Below are 23344 nucleotides of genomic sequence, written 5' to 3'. Positions count from 1 at the left end.
TTATTGTTTTTTAATGTCCTATACGAGATTTTCCATAGAGTTGTTGATGGTAGTGGTGCATGCATGCAAACTTAAATAGTAAAATCAGTCGATATTGCATTACAGGGTTCAAATTCATATACTTCAAAACTCAACCATCCATTACATAAAATATGAAAATTACAAAGTCCTTGACCAATGACTACGCAAAGAAACTTGGGAAAAATATACTAGCTAGAAATGTAGGCAGCATATGGCTAACTGGCTAAGGCCTAAAGGTGTGCTTACACACAATGGTTAATGTTGCAAATTGCAATGTTTGAATGGTTAATATGTAACTGATGAGACCCTATGATTCATTAATATGTGCCACATTTCCTCTTCATAACTGTAAAGAAATCTGTGCTTCTGCAGTTGATTCACCTGATTATTATTTTTCAGAACCAACTTCATGTTCTATTTTCTGTATTTTGCTATTTGGTGTTCTTTATCTCCAAGTGCCAAAGCATATATGTCGACCCTAGAATCTACACTTACAGTGCAATTCCTTTTGCTATCTTTCTAAGTTATCGTCTGATATGCTATGAACCACATTTTTGCCGAGGCAAAATGAAACTTAAAGAGTTTATGTTTATTGACTGAAACACTCTAGTCTCCTCCTCAGACCAAGGTATCCGTGCAGCGGTTACCGCTAATTTTGCCACCCGCAATAGGAGGAACAGCACGAATCATTAGACTCTGAAAAAATGCTACCATCTGAAATACAACATGCGATGTGTTAAGTGAATGACAACCAATTAACAAATGATGAAAAATTCAGTCAGCCAAGAGAAACTACATCAATGATTAATGCACCAACATTAAATGATGAATGCTGAGGTGGAAAGATAATCTTACCAGTGCTAGCCCAAGGCACATTAGACTGAAGCCAGGAAAATAAAACGGTGCTTCTTCTGACAGGAACAAGGCTGCATACGATGGATGTAGAAGCTTATTAGTTTCCTTTCCCCCCCTAATTCAGTAGTACTATATATGCCGTTAGATTTTTCTCTTAATTAATAGTTATACCTGTCAGTGGACTGAAAATTAATGGAGCAATGATGTTGGCGAAGGAACTAATTGCTGAAAGACATCCTTGAACCATTCCCTAAATCAAAGACTGATCAGTTAGTCTAAAAAAGCAAAAGAGATAAATTCTGTGCATATATAAGTTTGAAGTTTAACAAAGCTGTCACTCAAGTCCAGGCTACCAAGGTACTTTCAACAACAGAATTATTGTTTGAGTTTTAACTAAACTTTCTGAGAACATGCTTAAGCAAATGTGTCAAATGCAAGTCCTTTTTTCATTAGGGATACCTGTTCAGTAGGTCCAACTTGTTTTGATGCAATGCTGCATAACTGTGTCAGCCATGTTGTGAGAGATCAGATTAGTATTTCAAAGTAGTAATAAAATAAAAACAATTCGGTAGAGGGTGTAACAGATACAAGTAAGAAACTTACACTTGGGCGCACAAAAACTGCAAACACAGAGCAACCTGCTAGAGCATAAGGTACCTGCATGGTTCTCAACAGTCTTAGAGGCTTGTTAATTTCTAAAAGTGATAAGAAAAAAACAAAGTGTTAGAGGAAAATTACCCATGCTGTCCATGCTATGCTGTAGACGAAGACCTGCATAGTATCATATATAGTGAAGTGTCATTATTAGTTTCAGTGTGCTCATTTGTAATACACTTTTAGGGGTAAATATTAATATAGAAATCTTGGGAAGAGAGACTTGAATTTACATTTATGCAGCTAATTAAGAGCCCTGTGGAGAGCAGCTTCTCCTCTCCTATTACAGGCACTAAAATGGGCATGAAAAATAGCTGCAAGTACACAACCAACCACACGGCAATTAGAACAAGTGGCTTTTCCAATGGAATTTTGGGAAACTGAATATTGAATTGACTAAAGAACAAATAAAAATAACAGACAACTAGCTATACTAGTACTAGGACTCAAGGCTTACTTGTGCAAGAGTGGCTCCAATCCCAGTAATCATCAACAAATCAGCAAACTGGTTCTTGTTGAATTGAAAACGTGCCTTCAAATAATACTGCATGTAGTACGAAATTTAATTAATTACTTTGTGCAATAATTTAGATCCTTCATTATGCAATAAAACTCAGGTGTTTTTTTATTTATTTATGAGAATTAAAGAGAATGTCAGGAGTTTACAACAACTTAAATTAACTAAATTAGACCCCACTGACAGCTTATGTGTTTTAATGTTCTTTAATCAAAATTGAAGTTTCACTTCAAGACCTTTAAAGCAAACCTTACCCAAATTATTAAAGTAAAATTTTAATTTTGACTGTAGAAAAATACTAAAAATACTTAAAAGAACCACAATTTAAGTTTGGTCCTATCCATAAGCTCAAGTAAAATCACAATATCTCACGATTTGACTATGAAGAAAAAGAGTATATAGAAAGCATTATCTTACCAGCAATACAGCCATCAAGCCACCATCTGCAAGACTATTGAAGAACGAAACAATAGCTGCTTGGGAGAATGTGGGGCTGCAAAAATGCAAGATCAACACCCTCTATCAAATTTCAAATACGTTGGTACTAGGAAGGTGGCCTCAGAGATTTTATCCAATCTATACAGTACCGATAAATGCAATGCCATACGTACCTACACTTGAGCAAACAAATAAAATCCCCCAGTGAGGGCAGTTTCTTAAATGTTCCTGCTGACTTTGGTGTTGAATCATCCTCAGCACATGATTCCTCGACCACTTTCAATAATGGCTGTCTGATGGCACCACCAGGTACACTATCCTTAAGGAAAATTCTCATGTACACCAATGCAACCATTGACAAGACTGAAGCAACCTGAATAAGAAAACCAAATTGTAAATGTAGGAAAATAAGCACAAACAAGGGTATAGTTAATTACAATGATGGAGGTAACTAGGAACCATAATATAGTGGACAATTGAACCTGAAATGTTAAAGCAGTGGATAGGAAACGAGCAGCTAATGTTCCACCAACGAACGATGCTGATCCAACACCAGCAAGTATTCCGAATGCTGATGTTCGTTTCCCATCTGGAACCTTGTCTGCCTAATAATCAAAATGCCACACTATTACTACATGTTATGATTTGCATGCTATATATATCTTATGATTATTGATTTCAATTGGTAATGAGAAGTACCACGTATGCAAGAGCCAGGCAGTGGAAGGACCCTTCGCCTGCCATGGCAGCCAGAGTTTTCACCACATAGTACGCGTAGAAGAATTGGGTATCCCTGCTATATGCCAATATCACTGCAAATATATCACATTAATTAATTCATAAAATTAATATTTAGCCTATTAACCTTCACATAAGCTAAACAAAAAATATTTTAAGGAACCCAAAAGTTATCATCATTAGCCAAGAGTTATAAATAAAACAATAAATAACTAACACATTTAAATAATTAAATAAAACAAATATCTTAGTTGTTTATTGTTTTATTTATAAATAAAGAGTCATATGTTTAATTTTTATTAAGATATTTTTTATTTTTTACTTTATTCATCCTTATTATTCCATAGTATTGATAACTTTTGAACCATCTTTCAAACCCAGGTTAAGAAAAAATAATATTTATTTTTATCAGAATATCCTAAAATTTAATTTTTAAAAATGAAAAATAAAAATGAGTTTAGTTACTGTTTTACCAGAATATCCTTAGTTTATAATTTTTGTACCAAGCCAATGAATAATAAATATTATAAATTAATAAAATAAATTTATTTTTTTCTCTTGTGAAGATTGGAGATAACTAGCACACATTAATTAATTAAATAAAAAGTAATTAAATGAAATGTGAGTTTTAATGATTTTAAAAAATAATATAAATTATTAATAAATTTAATATTATTGACTAAACTGACTAAGTTTGATGAATGATTTTTCTTTTTTTTTTTTGATCCGCATGAATGATTTTTCTTATTCTTAACTTTAATGAATATGAATTAAATAAAAAGGACAAAAGGAGTATATGGATATTTATGTAGTGTTACAAATAAATGAAATGGAATGAAAGGTTGGCATTCCTTTTGTATCGGAAATGGGGTAAGGACTTTTTCGTTTTTTTGTTCCGTAATATGTAAATAATTGGCTTCCCACAAATAGATATGACAACGAAACCCCCTTATACATTTGAACTCCTTATGCATTTGAACTCCTCTTGACTTTGAAATAAGTTGATTGGATATGAGTGGATTTAAAAATTATCTGATTTTTTTAATTATGATCGGAATTGAAATGAAGATGTCATTATCCGTGTATCCATATTTACTATGATAATAAAATTATTAAAATTTTATTTATTATTTATAAATTTTATTTTAGAATTTTTATATAATTTAATATTTTTTCTTGACTATTTTTATAAATAAATGTGCTATAATAAATTTATTGATATATAAGTAATTAAAAATAAATATGTAACTATTAATTTATTTTTTTCTAAAATCAGATTTTTAATATAATTAAAAAAAACTTTGAAAATATTTGATATCTAACGTGTAAGACAGCAGAATGAGATAACAAGTTTTAACCCATTAAATATTAAAGACATATATAGAAATATGTTGAAGAATTAGCATGGAGACACAATACCCATCCCACCCCATTTTCATTTCTACCCACTAAGGGAGCACGCCCAAGAATTCATCAATAATGCATTCTTACTAGTTCTTCTTTTGGAAAAGAACCATAAAAAAATAAGGATACTAATAAGGGTTTTAAAGGTTGTTAATTATGGGAGTATAATGAAAAAAGTTCTTAAAGAGATTTCGAAAAAACTAAAAATAATAAAAATCATGAATACCTTGAGGAATGACAGAGACAGTGAGAGGAAGTGTGAGCAACGCTTTTCTGCCATATCGGTCCGACAAGTTTCCTATTAATGGTGTCATCACCACTGACCCCACTCCAGCCATCTGCAATATCAATTAGCCACATTTAGTTGTGCCCATTTCTACATCGGTTTCATGTTGATTCTTTTTCCTTTTTCTTAATTTCATGGGTCATATATAATTATCTTTTTGACCTGGGATTCCACTACTAAAGTGGGATAGTGCATGCACTGATGGACATGTAATGTAACCAAAATTTGATCCAAACCGTAAAAGTAAAGCAGAAACTATGCTTGGCTTGAGTGAAGTTGAAGAGAAAGAGAAAGACAAAGACAAAGGTAAAGAATGCTCATAGTCTCCAAAAGGGGACCACAATAAAAGTGTGTGCTATTGGTTTAATAAAAAATATTTGGCAATTTCAATGGTTATTTCACAAATTAATAGAGTTGGTAAATTGTGGTTGGGTGGGTGTATAATTGTGTAATATAAGATTTTTTTTAACACTGACTTTTTCTTACATTTTCTTCTTTTTATTATATTTGTCTTTTTTGTTTTCTCTTTACTCCTTTCATTAACCCATTTCACACCTTACAGGCGCAACAAAATGTGAACTATATATAAACTGAGTAACAAGAAGAATTTATAAGTATGGATGTCATGCACACATACAGCGCAGCTAAAAAGTGAAAGTACAAAGTATGTTTATACATAAAAAGACGAATTTTGCTTGCATAACTTTATTTTGCTTTTATAGCATGAAGTGACTTTCAAGTTCAACCAAATTAATAACTTGTGAGTTTCTGATTTATGGACAAAAGAAAATTGAATATAACGAGATATATCACGTCAATTTGTTTTATACTAATGTTGAGTTTGACTTAATTGATAGCATAATTGATAGATTACGTACCCAAACTTGAAGTACTCGTCATATAAAATGAAGTAACCTCCCTTCCTTCTCAAATTTTCACAACCCAAAAAGTTATGTCTAACAATCAAGTCTATCTAGGAAGATGCTAAGAATAGGAAGTTACAGTTTAATTGAGTCATTTTTTTAGTAAAATATTTTTTCTAAAACATTTTCTATAGTATGTTTTTTTTTTTTTTGTCTTTTTAATGCATCAACTATCTTATTATACACTTCTTTCTGTCTTTCTTTGTCGTATGCTTTATTCTAAAAAATATTATATGAACACTTTTTCTCTATACGACTGAGAAAGTCTCCCCCCAAATGAAAGCCTTGCCTATAGGTGGATAAATACATATGTTTTTGGATGATATTTTTCTTCTTTTTGAGAAATTATCTTAATTTGTACAACAAAATTATAGAAAAACTAGTATTATAAAAATGTTATATATTTTTTTCTCTATCTCGACACTAATTTTTATTTTATAAAAACTCACATATTTTTTGTTGTATTATGTATAGTTTTAAAATATTGCACAGGATTGTTTTAAAAATTGTGAAGTGTGAACATGAAAAAAGAAAAAAGAATATTAATATACTACCATACAACATTAATGGTTGCGATTCCGGAAAGTTAGCACCAGATGAAGTCTACCGCCACGTGTATTTTCAACCGCGCGCCCACCAGAATTGAGAAAATAAACAGTATATACTATATAGTTCGAAAGCCAATTTACATGAAATTGATGACTATATATCAAGATAGTTACGAAATCGTCCTGGCATATCAGTTAATTAATTTCCACCCATTGTTAATGCATGGAAGCATGTATGTTGCCAAAGAGTACTGAAAGAAATTTAGAATGAACAACATGAAAGTATCTTCGTGGCCTATGAAAGAATTGAAATCACCATTTGTAACCAGAAACATGGAACCCAGAAAATGAAAATTGAATTAACGGAGGAAATAATTAAAGAGAGAAAATGATGATATATACTAACAGCTTGTTGGAAGCCAGAGAGGTAAATGGCAAGGGAACACTGATCTTGGCCAGGGCAAAGTGCAGCCATGGTAACGTCGGTGATTGCCGGAAGAACTATGACACCACCAAACCCCGTCACAAACATTGTCACAAAAAGGTGGCCCAGTCCTCCTAATCCTTCCATCCCTAAACGTATCAATTACTTTTTCTCACTTCACTTGCTCTAAATATTAAATAGTACACCCCACACCACAAGTGTACTCAGGAAAATGTTTGGTACGCTTGCTGAAATAAATGGAACAAGTTTATATGCATATTATTGTTGCTACTATGGTTCGGTTGGTTGTGTCTTGTACCCAAGTGAGTGTGGAGTGAGAGTGTGACCAAGAGAGAGAAAAGAAGATTCCAAATGTCCTTTTAAGATATTAACAACAATGCAACCAAGCAAAGCAAAAGGACCAAGAGACGTAGCTTCCAAGTTGCTGAAAGTATTTTGTGAGGGCCTTAACGAAAGTTCATGGCTTTTTGGATTTACCGTATTGTGTTGGCATTGCGTTGTGGGGAGCATTCAGCAAACAGCAATCGCATGCAACTTTCACCTTCGTGTGAACGTCACGTTTGGCCTCCATTTTCAACATAGATGGCGTGGCATCTCTTTCTATCTCTTACTTTATTACAAACTACTCTATTTTCTTTTTTTTTTTTTGTTTAGATAACCGCTATTTCTTCATACTGAATCTTGTAGTATGTCTCCTTATATATAGTAGTTGATGGTTGAAAATCAGGAACAAGGGAAAGAAGAAAAAAAAAAGAGAAATTAGTATAGCCATTAAAAATATATATATTGTTCGAGGTGTAAATTAAGTTTCTCTTGACTTAATTTACACACCCAACACATATATATATTTGGGAAAAAAAATATATTTTAGCGGTGGTTAAATATTTGGCTATGAGAAATGCGACATTTCCACTTTCGGCCCGGCAAGAAATTAAACATGTTAGATATGGAAAAGCTGTTGAGTGTTCAAGTTTAGTTACATGAATCAAAAGTTAAAATACAGTAGAAATGAATTTAGCTGGGAGAAAAAATAACATAGTGGAAAACAAATTAATAGAGGAGAATCATCCTAAAGAGTAAAGACCCTCTAAATTTTAAATATTTTGTTTCTCAACTTTTTACTTTCTTACCATTTTATTTTCGCTTGGATTTGAAGAGAATTTCAGGTCGTCATAGTCAATGGATTGAGTGAACAGCTTAATTAGAAGCTAATGGACAATGATAGAGTAGGGCACTTGAGTAATCAATTGAGTAAACGATACTAACTTCATTATTGGACTTAGTAGTTCACCAAGTTATCCAATATCCTGCATAGAATCATAAATAGAGATATATAAGCAGTTCGAATTATAATTTGAATTTCTTAATTGAATTAAAGAGGAGAGGAATATCATATATCTATAGTGCGTGAATAGCTTAACCTAATGATGACAAAAACGTGAAATGACCTTTGCGCGCAGTTTCCTACAAGAAATGGTTAAATACGTGCAAGGCACCCTGCCATCATTATTGGGATGGTTATGGTATGTTAATTAGTTGAATATGAATATAGTTTTAACCAGAAAAAAAAAATAGGCAACGACTCAAAACTCATTTTAATTCTACCGGTGAATGATTTGCAATTAGACTTAAAATGTTCGCTAATTATATTTTGAAGAAAGCAATCGGGCATTTCGGGTCCCTTTCTTTCTCAAAAAAGAGAAAGCAAACTGTAGAAATTATTCAACATGTAAACAAAAAGAGAAATATCAAGCAAACTTTAGTTTTGTCTTTTTTATTTTTTTCATCTTTTTCTTTTTCAATTCTTTTAGTTATCTCTCTTTATAGACAGTGTATATATTAAACTCCAATTAAGAATGGGAATAGAATATATATAGAAAGAGATTGCATTTTGACTCGGTATCGTTCTACATTTATAGCATAAATTTGTGTTGGATTAATTAAGTTTTTTGTAACTCTTTTTTTCCAGATTTCAATTTTTAGTCTTTCAAAATTTATTTTTCTTTAATTTTTTGTCAGCATTTTTAGTTTCTAAAAAGTTTTAGTCTATTTTTAATTCTTCATTTATTTTTATTGTTCAAAATTAGTTCAAAATATATAAAAGTGAGGGATTAAAAATAGACAAAATAAGAACTAATCTTGAGCAATAAAAATAAATAAAAGACTAAAAATAGACAATTTTTTTTTAAGAACTAAAAGTGCAGATGGAAAATTAACAAGGGTTGAAATTTGTTAAAAAAGAATTGATGAACTAAAAGTTAGGAACTAAAAAAATTGAGGAAATAAAAATTCAATTAACCCTTTGTGTAATCCTTAAATAGCATAATGCTATAGTACCAGGTACAACAAATTAAAAATAAAAATGTATTAAAATAATAATAAAAATGATTAGGTCCGTATTAAAAATCGTAATATTATTTTAATTTTAATTAACTGTGCATATATAAGCCTCATGCAAGAATTAAAAGTAAAGAATTCTCTATCTAGTCTCAAAAGTAGTGACTATGGGTGAATTACAGAACAACTTACTAGGTTTTTGCCACTTTAACAAAGAAGCAAATGCTTTTGTTTTTCGGCTGAAAGGGGTGAATCGGGAATACTTGAGCAGCGGTTGAAGTATCTAGTTTCGGCTATTGATTTATGATCTCACTATAATTTCTTTTTGTCCCCATAGTAACTTTTTTTCTCTTTTCTTTAAGGATTAAATATATTTTTTTAGTTATAATAATATTTTGTTTATTTTAAATTAATCATTTGAAAAATATTTGATAGGAATTAAAAATAATTGATCTACATATTAAAAGGACTCAAAGAAAATAACAAAGGTTAAAACTAAAAAACTACAAGCATTATTTAAAAAATAATAGTAATTTTATAAGAACCAAAACCAAAAATCAGTATATTAAGAACATAAAACATTCCTTTCCAAAAAAAATAAAAATACTAAACATATTTAATTTTTTAAAAAATAACAATAGTTACATTTTTCTTTGATGATTGGATGTCTACATTGACCTTCTCTCTTATCTGTATTGGATGTCTACATTTTTCTTTTGTCACAAGTTAGATGCCAATTGTGGTGTGGCTCACTCTGGAGATTGTGGGCCCGAGTAGAATATACAACATTAATTCTCTTGGACAAAAAAAAAAAAGGAAAAGATACTTATGGGATAAATATGGATACAAAACGGAAAAGATACTTGAGCATGTAATGAGAAAAAAAAAAGAGAGAGAAGAAAATATATTATTCAGCATTTCTGTGTAGTTGGTCTAAATAGCGCTCATTGTTACTGTTTTGTAGGATTAATTTGTGTTAAACTTTTGCTTTAAAATAGCAGAATGTGATCATATCTTTTGTTTTAGTTAGTTGAATGAATATTTTAGTCAATAAGTTGTTACTACTACAATTTAAGAGCTTATTAGTTTGTTTGTGTTGGTAGATCAAGAAATGTAAAGGTTACATCATTGAATAAATATTTACACGCAAAAAGTTCATAAATAAATATTGAATCCCATTGCTGCATTTTTGCATCTTTCTTCTCTTTAATTAAAATAAGAAAATATTATTCTTTAATTCCTTTTTCTCCTCCTTTTGCCTCTGTTGTTCTCAATTAATTGTCTGATAAAAAAAGTCAATTGGCATCAAGAGTTGTCTATTCTTACAGGATCTATGACATGGAATCTAAAACAAATCTTTCACAAGTTTCTCCTCCTATCTTTCAAAGAGAAATTAAAACTATGGCTTTTGAAAAGTGAGAAGAAAATTACTTATAGAGGCATTAGATATTTGATAACTGTGGAAGAAGATTATAAAGTTCCATTGCTATCCCAATCATACCATAGTCTAAATAAAAAATCACAAGAAAAGAAAAAAGGCATGCATGTGTTGAATCTTTAAAAGAATTTGAGTTGTAAAAAATAGTTTTAATAAATTATAGAATAGTTAGAGATTGCTTAATATTGTAAACAAGGTAAGGTTATTGGATAATTATTAACTAATTTTAGAATTGTAGAAAAAAAAAATTTAATAACAAGAAAAATGTAAAACATCTATATTTACCTTCGATATGTGTAATTAAGATCGTTTTGGCAAAAGTATTGCAATCTAAAAAATAAACATATCATATATATAGTTGAAAGTACGTAACTATAGCAAAAGAAGTCACATATTGCAACTAGATGGGAATGGGACATGGATTTGTAATTTGTATAAACAAAATTCTAGCACGGTGAGAAACTTGGATTGTTGATGAATTAGAAGGAGGGCTAACTATTTGTGGCTATTTGTTTCTGAAACTGTGATTATATATGTCAGATCTATTTAGATGTTAATATATCTACTTACAAAAATCAATAGAAATCTAGAAATGTGTTAATTCCAATGGATCATTATGTAAAAGACTAATTAAAAGTTTATCGCATAATCAATTGATATATTAAAATTTTAACATTTAAAATACTTTTAATTCGAACTTATGTTTTTCAGTAAGTATAATTATTGTCTATATCATTTTCTTAAGAAAAATTACTTTTGTGTTATCTCATACTAATTAAACACTTTTACAAGTTTTAAAAAAATATTTTGTATCTAAACATAAAATAACATCTGTTTTAGTAAATTTTTTTTATTAAAATCACCTTAATTTTTTTCCAATTAATATATGTTGTTTTTTTTTAAAAAAATGTTTAACAATACAAAATTTTGTACTGTTGCAGAGATATGTTCTTTTCTCTTTCTCACACTCTCTCTCCTTTTTTTTTCTTTCTATTTTTTGGAAAAAGAACTTATCAGTTATCTTTTTCCATTTCTTAATTATACCCTTACAGTATTTATCCTTAAGGATATTCATGTTGTTGAGAATGAGATTGTGAGGCTGATTCTGAGTTAGTTCGTCTTGTTGTTTGAGTCACTTGTCTCTGAAACCCACAACATGCAGTGACTCACAACCCTCATTAAACGTGGGAAGTAGACTGCAAACTTGGGACAAAAATGTTGTTCTCATGCAATGTTCCAGAATTCATATTCATCCTTATCCTAAGACTAAGACACGTATATATGCATGGTCTGCAAGCTTCACACTTAACTGGTAACCTTTCCGATGAAGAGATTTAAGTTCCTAGGAAAATTTACTGTATGATCAGATCACATATATCAATTAATCTCCATCAATATTCACGTCCATGACATGTTGCTTAATATTTTAATTTACCCAATTACATAAAATTTGATCAAAATCTTAGACACGAATTTAAGTTCAAATAAGTTACTTAGAAGCTCTTCCAATGGAACATAAGTGTTGTTCAAGTGAGAGAAGACCTTTAGAGAACAATTTGAAAATCGTTTATACATGTCCACTCAAGTTGTGTTATGTTTGTTTCTCTGGTGTGTACGTAAAAGATCAATACTCGTTCGCTTTCTCCATCATATGGATGACTCCATGAATGGTCATGTCTTCGAACCTCAAATGAGACTAGAGCTCGATTATGAGCTGAAATTAGTTAATGTCCGAACGAAAGGTTATAAGTGCTTTTTTGTAAAGAAATAATTAGATGATCCTAGACTACCATATATCTATGGTCTTGGTTAATGCCTACATAATATGTAAGTTTTTCAATTTATTAGAAATAATTTCTGGTTTTTGTAATCCTTTACATAACTAAATATGAAGAGCAGTAGTATATGGCTAGATATGTGCTCTTTCTTTATTATAAATGGAGCTGGCCATTTCGTCATTTTGGCGCATGAAATGCCAGAAAGATATTCCAGCACGACAGAACGACCCTTGCTTTGATAAAATTTGTTAGCAAGCTAGGTTGGCGCTTGTCACCAAAACATGCAATCCACCATCAAGCATATCCTCCTTTCCATGCTGTATTTCTGTTGCACAGAAAAATAGTCACTTATCTGTAATCAGAATCATATACACCTCTAGTTTCCAATTCTTCCTTTTCAATGTTTTCATCCATTTTACTCGTCATGACACCAATTTGAATCGGATAAAATTATTATTGATCCATCAAACTCTATTTCTAAATATTTAACCTAATTATATATTATTATACTCGAGAACTCGATACACACATCAATTATATTAATTGTTTCTCTACTTATCCGCGCTAGCCTTCGTCCTCACCTATAGCAGGAGATGGCGGTGACTTTCTTGTGACTCATGTCACCAACTAACCGTGTTTTTTTACACTTTGCTTCACGTTTAGGAATTTTTTTCAAAAAAAATTATAACAATTTTTAATTATAACTTTTTAATACAAAAAGAAGCTAATTTTATTCTACATTTATTTCAAAATTAAATGGAGAGAATGTGAAAGTTGCTATGAGATAATCTTTCAAAAATGGATAAAATACTATTTGACATATATAGTAAAAAGTAACGTTATATCTTTTTATTAATTCTTCTAATATTTTATAAATGAAGCAATAAATAAAAAAAATGGTTTTAATATTTTAAAAATATAAAAAATCTTATCTAATAGATAAGAAGATTAATTCTTAATAGGACATTATATAAGAATATTTAAAATTATTTTTTAAAATATATTATTTATGTGAATGAATTTTGTGTGAAACTTATTAAACTATAGACAAGTTTTATTTCTTATAAAAAGTTTGCCAAATTAAATATTAATAACAAATATATTAAAAAGTGAAGCTTTAGACAACCGTCACACGCAGTTTATGTTTATGTGATGAGGGTTCCGTTCTTAGAAAATATTGTTCTCTTCTCAGACTTAAAAGTATATACACATCCACATGGCCTTAAGGCCCGTAACCATTAAATAATAATATAATATCTTGTGAGGTGCACTTGAGACGAATCATGCTAAAATAAAAGCCTTTTGAAATTATTCACAGCAAAATCTGATTTTGACATGAACCATAGTATAAAATATATGGAAGGATCTTAAAGAGTTATTCATTATAAAATTGTATCCTCTTGTGAGGTGCACTAATTCTTAAAGATTTATTTATTATTTTTATCATTTATTTGGTTAAAATTTAATGGTTATAATAAATAATTAATTTTAATTATTAGATTTTTAAAAAAATATGATAAAAATAAAGAATTAATCTTGAAGTAAGCTAATCTTTATATATATAACTTCGCGTTAAAATTCAATTCCACATTCAACAAAAAATTATTAGCCATCTCTGTTCTCTATGTACGAAGTGAGGCTGCGGAGAGAAAAATCTAGAAAGTATACAACATTCAACTAAAATTTTGTCAAACAGTGCGAGCCAATAAATACGAATAATGACAGCTACAAGAAATGTATATTTTTTTTCTTCACAAACTATATAAAATGGAAACAAATAAAAAAAAAAAAAAAGCGTGATACCAAACCGCAGGTAGAGGAAAGATTCAAGAGAATTATAAAGTAGAAACGGGCTAAACTAAAGTAAACATAGCTCAATTATTAGACAAATTTTATATACCCCATGAATTAGTGTTCGTAGTATCAAGTTAGAACATTGGATACGTAATTGCGACAGAAAATTTTGTGACTCAAAGTGACTTTATTCAATTCAACTTGAACAAATTTATTTCTTGTAAAAAATACTTATCCTCTTAAAAAAAACATTTTATATGAGACTCTATATAGGCCATAGCTAATCTAATCTATGTTGTGGGAGAAATTTGGGTGTAAATTCTCCAGGCATCCTAACACTAACCTCCACCATAACTGCCAGTGCCAACTATGATTCGCAATTGTTTATATTAAGAAAGTCTGTACGGTTATGAGTTGAAACAATTTTCTGTGCCCATCTCCACCGAGAATCTAACTTGTATATATAGTTTGCAGATAAGATAACACGCTTACTTAACATGAAACAACTCCACTCCATGCAAACGTGTCATTTTCATTATAATTGGCCCAACAAACAACAAAAAGTGCCGCAAACTTCAATAGAGGCCATGTGATCGGTTGGAGAACTTGATTTCAATATTTATTACTTCAGCATGATAGTCCGTAGAGTTTTTATCATAATGGCACCTCCTTCTATATATATTTTACCCATTGACTCTGCTTAATAAATTAAATTTAATACAGCAAGGAATGCCAGATAACGCGACCAATATTTTTATCAACTTAGATTCATTCATCTCTATATATACACATCTACAAGGTTGGCTCAAGGCAGCTTCAACTTTCATAATTCATTCATATCTCTAGATAGCTTATAACTAGTGACATATATTCACATACAAAATTGTAATTTGAGAAGAATGGAGTTAAAGGCTGCTTCATTGAGGAGAGGGTATGAGTTGTTGAAAGGTCATCAGAAGCAAAAGAAGAATAGATTAGCAAAGGGTGTGTTGGAAAGCAATATTGTTAATCCAAAGGGAAATGGAGGGGTAGGTGTAGTTTCATGCACAGAGGAAGTTGGAGGGGTTGTGAGGATGAAGATTGTGGTTAGAAAGAGCGAGTTAAAGCAGCTGGTGGAAGTGATGAATGGTGGTGTCAAGTCAAAAATGTCTGTATCTTGTTCAGTGGAACAACGATTGAATCTGTTGAGGAAGAAAAAGTATTTGTCCAGAGCCAATGGGAATCACCAGAAGTGCTGGAGTCCTGTCCTACAAAGCATCCCTGAAGATAAATTAGTGTAACTGTATGTGTTTGGATTTTTCATTATTATTCATTCTAGTTTTTATTTGATTGATTGGCTAATGTATAAACTCCAGTCCTTTTCCCAACTCCAAGCTAGTTTAGGTTATGTATTTTTTCTTTTTTGGTGGTCATGCAATTTTACCAAAAGAGTTTGATTTTGATAGTAAAGGTCTTCATAGTGTGATTAAGTTAGAAATCATTTTCAACATAGACTTTTAATGTTATTATTATAAATAAAAATCAATTGTATGTCTATCTATAATTGAAAGATAGTACTATCAATTATACTATAATATTTTAAGTGTCTGAGAAAAGAAGGCAAAAAAAGCGTGGAAAAGGGTGGCAGCGTTGAGGCAGAAGCAATTATGTTGATGATGGGAAAGCATGTTTGAGAAGGGGATTCTTGATGTTCCAGTTCCTGATCTCACTTTCACAATTACTGTTCAGTTGAAGTAGAAATTTTAGATGGGACATTTGAGTGTTCGGTGGTATTTTGAAGTAACCATATTTTTATTGTTATTTCTACTGATCTTTTCAGTAGCAGAAGAATCACTATCCAGTCCTAGTAGATGTAGATGCTGAATCAAATACTGTTTTTTCTCTTGTGGATTATTATAATCTCATCATAAGTCGTAATCAATAAAGATGAAAATAACTTTAGTTAATTATCGAGATTAATGGTTTAACTTATGTCAAGTTTAACTCAAGTTAATTTTATTAATTAAAACTAAGTTAAGCTCTTTCCCCATTAAAGTATAACATTCTACATAAAGTTTTCTATGACTTATAAGTCATTTTATTGTAAATAGAAAAAGGCTAATTAGTAACTATTAGTGTTTTAATTTTTTTTACTAGAAGATAATTTCTTAAATTATTAATTAGGAAAATAGTATTTTAGTGTGTATAATGCATAGAACATTTGTTTATTTTTATTAATCTAATTTTTTTTAAAAAAAACTAATATATAAATTATATCACCATTAAAAATATTTATAAATAAGTAGTTTTAACATATAAATCATATTTTTTATTTAGGATAAATAATTTATATTATGATGCAACATTATTTTGTGTTATTGATAATTTCTTGCAAAACATAAAAATGATATATTAAAAGAGATAAGAGGTTGTTTCATTTTTATACATATAACTAAAATTTACAATAAATAAAAAATATATACATTATATCATAGTTAAAATTCATAAAGAATAAATATTTTTTAAAAAATAATAATAATTAAAGTCCTGTTACTTTCCTTTTTTAAATTTTTAAAATTTAAATGGTTGAAGTATGGGCATTCCACATATGGTAGTAGAATTAATGAGAAGAGCGTGCACAACCTCCACGTTAGCCGCTGCCCGCCGTGCTCCTCCGTTCCCCATCGCCCTTCACCTATACCCCCTCATCCTCAAAGCCTTATTATGTTATATTTCCTCTGCTCAATTAAAACTCTCATGCATTAATTATGTTGTTCACTCTCTTACTATAACATCAAGATATTTTGCTAGTCATCATATTTTTCATTTGATTCTATATTATTGTATGGAAACACTTCTTATTTATGAAATGGTATAAGTATTTTTTTTAAATGATAATTTTATTCACTGGAGTAGTTTTAGAAAAAAAAATATTAGTATAAAACAAATTTAATACTCTCAATTACATTAATCAATTATCTTAATGTTAATGAATGAATGAATTAGAATTAATAAGAAAAGGAGAAAATAATATAATCTAAAGTCATCTTCACAAACTTCAATCCAAGCATCGGGATTCTCAATCAATATGGTATTATCTTACCATTAATTCATATTAGTGGCTTTTTTACCAATTAGAGATAAAATTTTATCCAATTTTTCAATCGGAAATATATTTTAAAAAATTATCCAAGACGAGATAAGTCGTAACAAGTATTACGACTTTTAAATCAAAAGTCGTAACATCTGTTACGAATTTTTATTTATTTATTTAATTGAAGTCATAAAATTATTTACGATTTCAGTTCAAATATTATTTTTTTACGACTTTAAAGTCGTAAAATCTTTTTTTTATTTGTTTTTTATTTTTTAAAGGTTTACGACTTTGAAAAGTTACTTACTTATTAGTATATTTTTTTATGATTTTATTTGATATGTTATTATTGTATTTTAATATTTTATTATTTAAAACATGTTATATATTTTTAAGTCAACTTAATATTATTTATTATATTTGAATATATTTTTTAATTTTTTATTTAAAATAAAAATAAAACCATAAAAAATTATAAATTTAAAAGAAAAAACAGATTTATGAAATGAAAAAAAATAGGTTAACAAAACAAAAACAGGTGTACGAATAGAAAAAAGTAGTTTTTTTTTAAAAGCAAGTTTACACCTCAAAGTCATAAATCTTAAAAAAAAGAAAAAAAAAGATTTGAAGACTTTAAAATCGTAAAACAAAATCTTAAATTAATAAAATCATAAATAATTTTACAACTTTAATTTTAAAAAATTTATAACTTGAAAGTTGTAAAAAAAATAAAACTAAAATCATAAATAATTTTATGACTTTAATTAAGTCATAATAAATATTACCAATTCAGAAGTTATAACACCTTTTATAATTTATCCTATTTTAGATAATTTTTTAAAATATACCTGATTGAAAAAATGGATAAAATTTTACCCATAGGTAATAAAAGCCCATATTAGCAGCTGATCCATTGTTGGCATTCCTTGGTTTCTCCGTTTTCCCATTCATTTGGAGTGTTCCAGAAGCACTCATAACTGCAGAAATGGGTACTATGTTCCCAGAAACTGGTGGCTATGTGGCTTGGGTTTCATCTAACTGGGCTTTCCAACTAGGTTGAAAGAAATGGCTCAGTGGAGTCATTGACAATGCTTGATATCCAGTTCTATTTTTGGATTACCTTAAGTCAGCTATCCCAGCTTTAGGAGGTGGCTTTCCAAGGATCATAGCAGTGGTTGTTTTAGTTTTAGCTCTCACATGAACTATAGGGGCTTAACCGTAGTGGGTTGGGCTGCAATATTGTTGGGAATCTTTTCATTACTTCCTTTCATGGTTATGGGAATTATAGCAATTCCTAGAATAAAACCAACTAGGTGGATCATGGTGGATTTGAACAAAGTAAACTGGGGTTTGTACATGAACACTCTCTTCTGGAATTTGAACTATTGGGACTCAATTAGTACCCTTTCAGGAGAAGTGGATAATCCTGGTAAAACCCTCCCAAGATCTCTTTTCTATGCTGTTATGTTGGTTGTTTTGGGGTACTTTTTACCACTTCTGGTGGGAACTGGAGTTATGCTAGTTAACCGTGAGATATGGTATGATGGTTACTTCTCAGAAGTTGCTAGAGTGATTGGAGGGGTTTGGTTAAGGAGTTGGGTTCATGCAGCATCTGCTTTGTCAAATATGGGGATGTTTGTGGCTGAGATATTTTGGGAATGGCAGAAAGAGGCATGGTTCCTGAGTTCTTTGCTAAAAGGTCACGTTTTGGGACCCCTCTTGTAGGCATTTTGTTCTCTGCATCTGGTGTGGTTTTGCTCTCATGGTTGAGCTTTCAAGAGATAGTTGCTGCTGAGAACTTTTTGTACTGTTTTGGGATGCTTATGGAGTTTGTGGCATTTGTTAAGTTAAGGAGGAAATTTCCATATGCTGAGAGGCTTTATAAAGTGCCTGTTGGGGAAACGGGAGCAATATTGATGTGTGTGCTTCCATCACTACTGATATTTGTGGTTTTAGCTCTTGCTTCTTTCAAGGTATCCATCATAAGCTTCTCAGCTGTGATCACAGGGCTTGTTTTGAGGCCTTGTTTAAAATATTTGGAGCAGAAAAGATGGCTTAGATTCTCTGATAATCCTGATCTTCCAGATATTTATGCTACCTAGAACTTGTTGTATTTATCATAAAGCTTTTGTGAGGATTGAATGCAAGCCTTTCTCTTTTCCTCCCCCTAATGCATCTTTCATGTTTATCTGTTCAATTGTATCTTTGATGCTCCTATGTCTATGCCATTAAGATGAGTAGTTTATATATTTTATGCACTGTGTAGGAAGTTTTATATTGTTAAGTAATAAAAAAAAATTATTGGTTTGATTTTTAAATAGTTATTCTAAAAGTAAAAAAAAAAAGAATACCATAGATAACAGTTTGTAATTAAGTAACCATTATTTACTCCATAATGTCATTGTCAGTTTTTCACTATGTCAAATATACAATTTGTGACTACAATTCCAAAGGGTAATTAATTTTCTCTGTCTTGTGTGCTTCCTCTGTTTTATTTTTCATTTGTGTTTTTCTTTTTCCTGCTGAAGGCCTGCCTGTTTTGTTAGATCTAGGCCTTGAATCAAAATTTTATTATTATTATTTCTTTATCAATTTAGCAAGAAAGACACAAAGAAGTAGGATTTGTAGGCTTAACTCTGGAAATGGAAAGGATGGGTCTAATACAAGATTTGTTTTGTCTTTTTCAATCCAAACACAACATTGTCATGTGCTAAAGAAAAAGAAAATGACTCGAATCAAATCTTTCTATTCCCAAACACAATCCATTCTGGTGGCCGGTGAAGCACAAGCAAGACACATAATAGAACTCAAGAGTGTTCCCAACTACAAATGAATATATTAAGAAGCAGTTTGTCTTTAGTTTAAGCCATTCATGAAAAATGCGACAACCTGTTGATGAGGACTAAGCCAATGAATATGCCGAACATTCCACGTGGCAAAATCCGAATGGAAGGATCAGAATTCAGAAACAATGTGTTATTACGAGGATACCTTCACAACACAAGAACGTGGCAGTTCTAATGATTTTGACAACAGATCGGGAATTCCAACGCTTCTTGTGCAAAGGCATCGCCGCTTTTGGCTTTTGTGTGAGCCAAAACAAACGTGTTACTTACTATAGAACAACATTTCCATATTTTCTCTCCATCACTTTAGCTCTATGATGGAAAAAATATAGCCACGGGAGAAAAAAGCAGGTTTGGTTCCTCGCTAACAGCGAAATTTCTTGTAGTGAAAGAAGAAACAAAGGGAAAAAGAAAAACATGTTGAGCCAGAAAGTGTCACCAACACCATCATCAACAAGCAGCCCAAAGAAAAACCCAAAAACACTCCATGAAATGTTTCTGCAGGAGAGTCCTCATTTCATCATCCCATCTTCTCCTTCAGGAAATGAAGAACTTCTCTCCGCCATTTCTTACTGCACCTTTGTTTTCACCTTCTCTGACCCTTCAGAATCTCCTGCACAAAGAGACTCAAAGAGGCTTCAACTCACAAGACTAGTCTCCATATTGAAGTCCTCCAAGAAGCCAGTGCATGAAAAAGTTTTGGGGCCTCTAGTGGCCATGATCTCAGCAAACCTCTTCAGGCCACTCCCTCCACCTTCCAACCCTACTTCTAATTCCATCACAGAATTGCCAGAAGAAGAAGACCCCATCTCTATATTTTCACCCCTTTGGTCACATCTCCAAATAGTTTATGAGATACTTCTGAAGCTTGTTAACAGCACAGACCAAAAAGTACTGAGAGAACATATGAATCATTGTTTCCTCCGCAATCTCCAAGCACTTTTTCAGTCTGAGGATCCAAGGGAGCGTGAGAGTTTGAAAAACGTGTATCACAAGATATACTCGAAGTTCATCGCTGATCGTTCCTTGATGAGGAAATGGATGACCGAGGTGCTCTTGAACTATGTGTTTGAGACAGAGAAGCATCCGGGGATTGGGGACTTGCTTGAGATATGGGGAACCATAATCAATGGCTTTACCGTGCCACTCAAGGAAGAGCACAAGCTGTTCCTCATGAGAGTGCTTATTCCTCTACACAAGACAAAGGGGATGCAAGTGTACCATAGGCAATTGGCTTATTGCGTGTCACAATTTGTGCAGAAGGAGCCTATGCTTGGAGGAGTTGTTGTTAGAGGAATTTTGAAGTACTGGCCTGTCACAAACTGTCAAAAAGAAATCTTGCTAATTGGGGAATTGGAAGATCTGGTCGAGAATTTAGACCCTGACCAGTATCGTAAATTGGCCTTGCCCTTATGTACCCAGATCACAAAATGCATAAACAGTTGGAATTCCCAGGTATAATAACTTTTATTAATCTCCATAATTTTACTCTACTCAAAATTACTATATGTTCATCATGCTTTCTGCTCTTTATTCAACTGCTAGCTATTTGTATTTTACTCCATCTGTTCCGAGAGGACACTCGCCTTTGGGAAATAAAAATTATTCCAAATAAGTGTCACATTTGGGTTTTTTTAACCCACCCATATTCTTAATAAATATCATTTTAGTTTTTAATCTAATATTAATACTATTCTCTTTTATCCATTTAATAAGATTAATTTTATAAAATTATTATTATCTTTCATCTATTTATTAACTTTTTTTTTTGTCTAGCTAAAATAACACTTATTTTGAGATGAAGAGAGTACTAGTTAAGCTCACAATTTACTTGACTGTATTCACCCTCATGTCTTTATTATTCCATTGTCAGTTTTCTAAATTTTGGATTTGATAAACAGAGATTTCATTTTATGATACATATATATTTGGTTTAGGTAGCCGAGCGTGCACTCTATGTGTGGAACAATGAGCAGTTTGTGAAAATGGCATTAATAGGAACAGTAGAAGTATTTACTGTGATTGTAGAAGGCATGGAAAAGAACCTGAAGTGGCATTGGAGCAAGAGTGTGAGGCAACTAACAGAGAGTGTGAAGGTGATGCTGGAAGAAATGGAACCAGATCTGTATTCAAAGGGTCTCATGGACATGGAAGCTAAAGAATCAGTGGCACATCAAGAAGATATCAAGAGAAAAAAGAGATGGGAAAGAATAGAATTGGAAGCTGCCAAGAATCAGTTTCTCAATCCACGTTATATACGTGTCTCTTACTAAACATTAATGTATGCAAATTTGTGCTAGCAATACCAACTTTCCCCCACCTACGAAGAACAATAATTGCAAGGTCAGTTGTTTAAAAGTTGCTTAGTTGTTAACAATGACAAACATCAACATATCAGACCAGAAAATGGCAGCTGGTGTTCGTGATATTCAATAGAAGACCAAAATATACAGAAACATAGAATCGTAACACGCCTATGTGATCAACTGCTATGTATTAGTCTCTATAATATGAATAGATTAAATTAATATAAAAATATTATCATGTTATACTAAATTATATTATTGGGTCTAAAAGTTAAAAGTGTATTCCGAATAATTTTAAATGGGTAAATTTGTAAAATCATTGGAGGATAAAAAGAATATCGTTTGCTGTTCAACGGAAGCAAGGATTTAAATACCCTTTTAACCTTTAACTTGTCCAATTGGTTCTAACCGAACATTAGACGTGCTCACGTATTTTATATATTTTATAAAAACATTAAATTAACATTATCACAAATAGATAATTAATCGAGCCTTTCTAAGCCAATTTTAGGTCTTAAAAATGACTTGTCCAAATCACAAACATTAAATTCTGCTTTCACTATTAATCCAATAAGTTTTAGGTCCAAATTTCACTTTGAATTTTAAGTGACTTAAATATGTTTTTTTTTCCTGTAATTTAATATTTTTTCATTTTTGTTTTTGTAATTTTATTTTTAATTCTTGAAAAATATATTTATTTTATTTTGCATCCTTTAAATGTTTTAGAAAACATTTTTTTTCACTGTTCAAAATACTTTTTTTTCCCATTCAAAGCATTATCTAAAACATTCAAGACAAAAAAATAAAACAAACACATTTTATAAGAACTAACAGAAAAAAAAATGACAAGAACAAAAATGAAAAACATTAAATTAAAAAAACCAAAATTATATTTAAACTTTTTATTATTTCACGCTACAATTATGTATTATGGCATTGTTAA

At 30.8% G+C, this 23344-nt stretch overlaps 2 protein-coding genes and 1 pseudogene across 2 annotated transcripts; 2 read left to right on the top strand and 1 right to left on the bottom strand.

The window, feature by feature from the left end:
• Positions 1–119: 119 nt before the first annotated feature.
• On the bottom strand, positions 120–7167 carry LOC100803054 (hippocampus abundant transcript-like protein 1). The gene is made up of 14 exons (XM_003535711.5): positions 6791–7167; positions 4854–4965; positions 3185–3297; positions 2968–3090; positions 2659–2858; positions 2465–2540; positions 1988–2074; positions 1764–1844; positions 1615–1647; positions 1480–1533; positions 1336–1377; positions 1048–1126; positions 877–947; positions 120–735 (listed from the first exon to the last, which is right to left on the bottom strand). The coding sequence occupies exons 1-14, from the start codon at positions 6953–6955 to the stop codon at positions 640–642; spliced, it is 1332 nt and encodes a 443-aa protein (XP_003535759.1). The 5' UTR covers positions 6956–7167; the 3' UTR covers positions 120–639.
• A 7908-nt stretch (positions 7168–15075) lies between these two features.
• On the top strand, positions 15076–19446 carry LOC100802529 (probable polyamine transporter At1g31830; annotated as a pseudogene).
• Positions 19447–19907: 461 nt separating this feature from the next.
• Positions 19908–23215, top strand: LOC100802007 (serine/threonine protein phosphatase 2A 57 kDa regulatory subunit B' beta isoform). The gene is made up of 2 exons (XM_003535710.5): positions 19908–21550; positions 22033–23215. Exons 1-2 carry the CDS (start codon positions 20513–20515, stop codon positions 22366–22368), a joined length of 1374 nt encoding a protein of 457 aa, XP_003535758.1. The 5' UTR covers positions 19908–20512; the 3' UTR covers positions 22369–23215.
• The last annotated feature ends 129 nt before the right edge of the window (positions 23216–23344 follow it).

Source organism: Glycine max, chromosome 10, assembly GCF_000004515.6.
Source record: "Glycine max cultivar Williams 82 chromosome 10, Glycine_max_v4.0, whole genome shotgun sequence".
In the NCBI taxonomy this organism is placed as follows: domain Eukaryota; kingdom Viridiplantae; phylum Streptophyta; class Magnoliopsida; order Fabales; family Fabaceae; genus Glycine; species Glycine max.
Note: the sequence above shows the minus strand (reverse complement) of the source record. Positions and strands in the feature narration are given on the sequence as shown.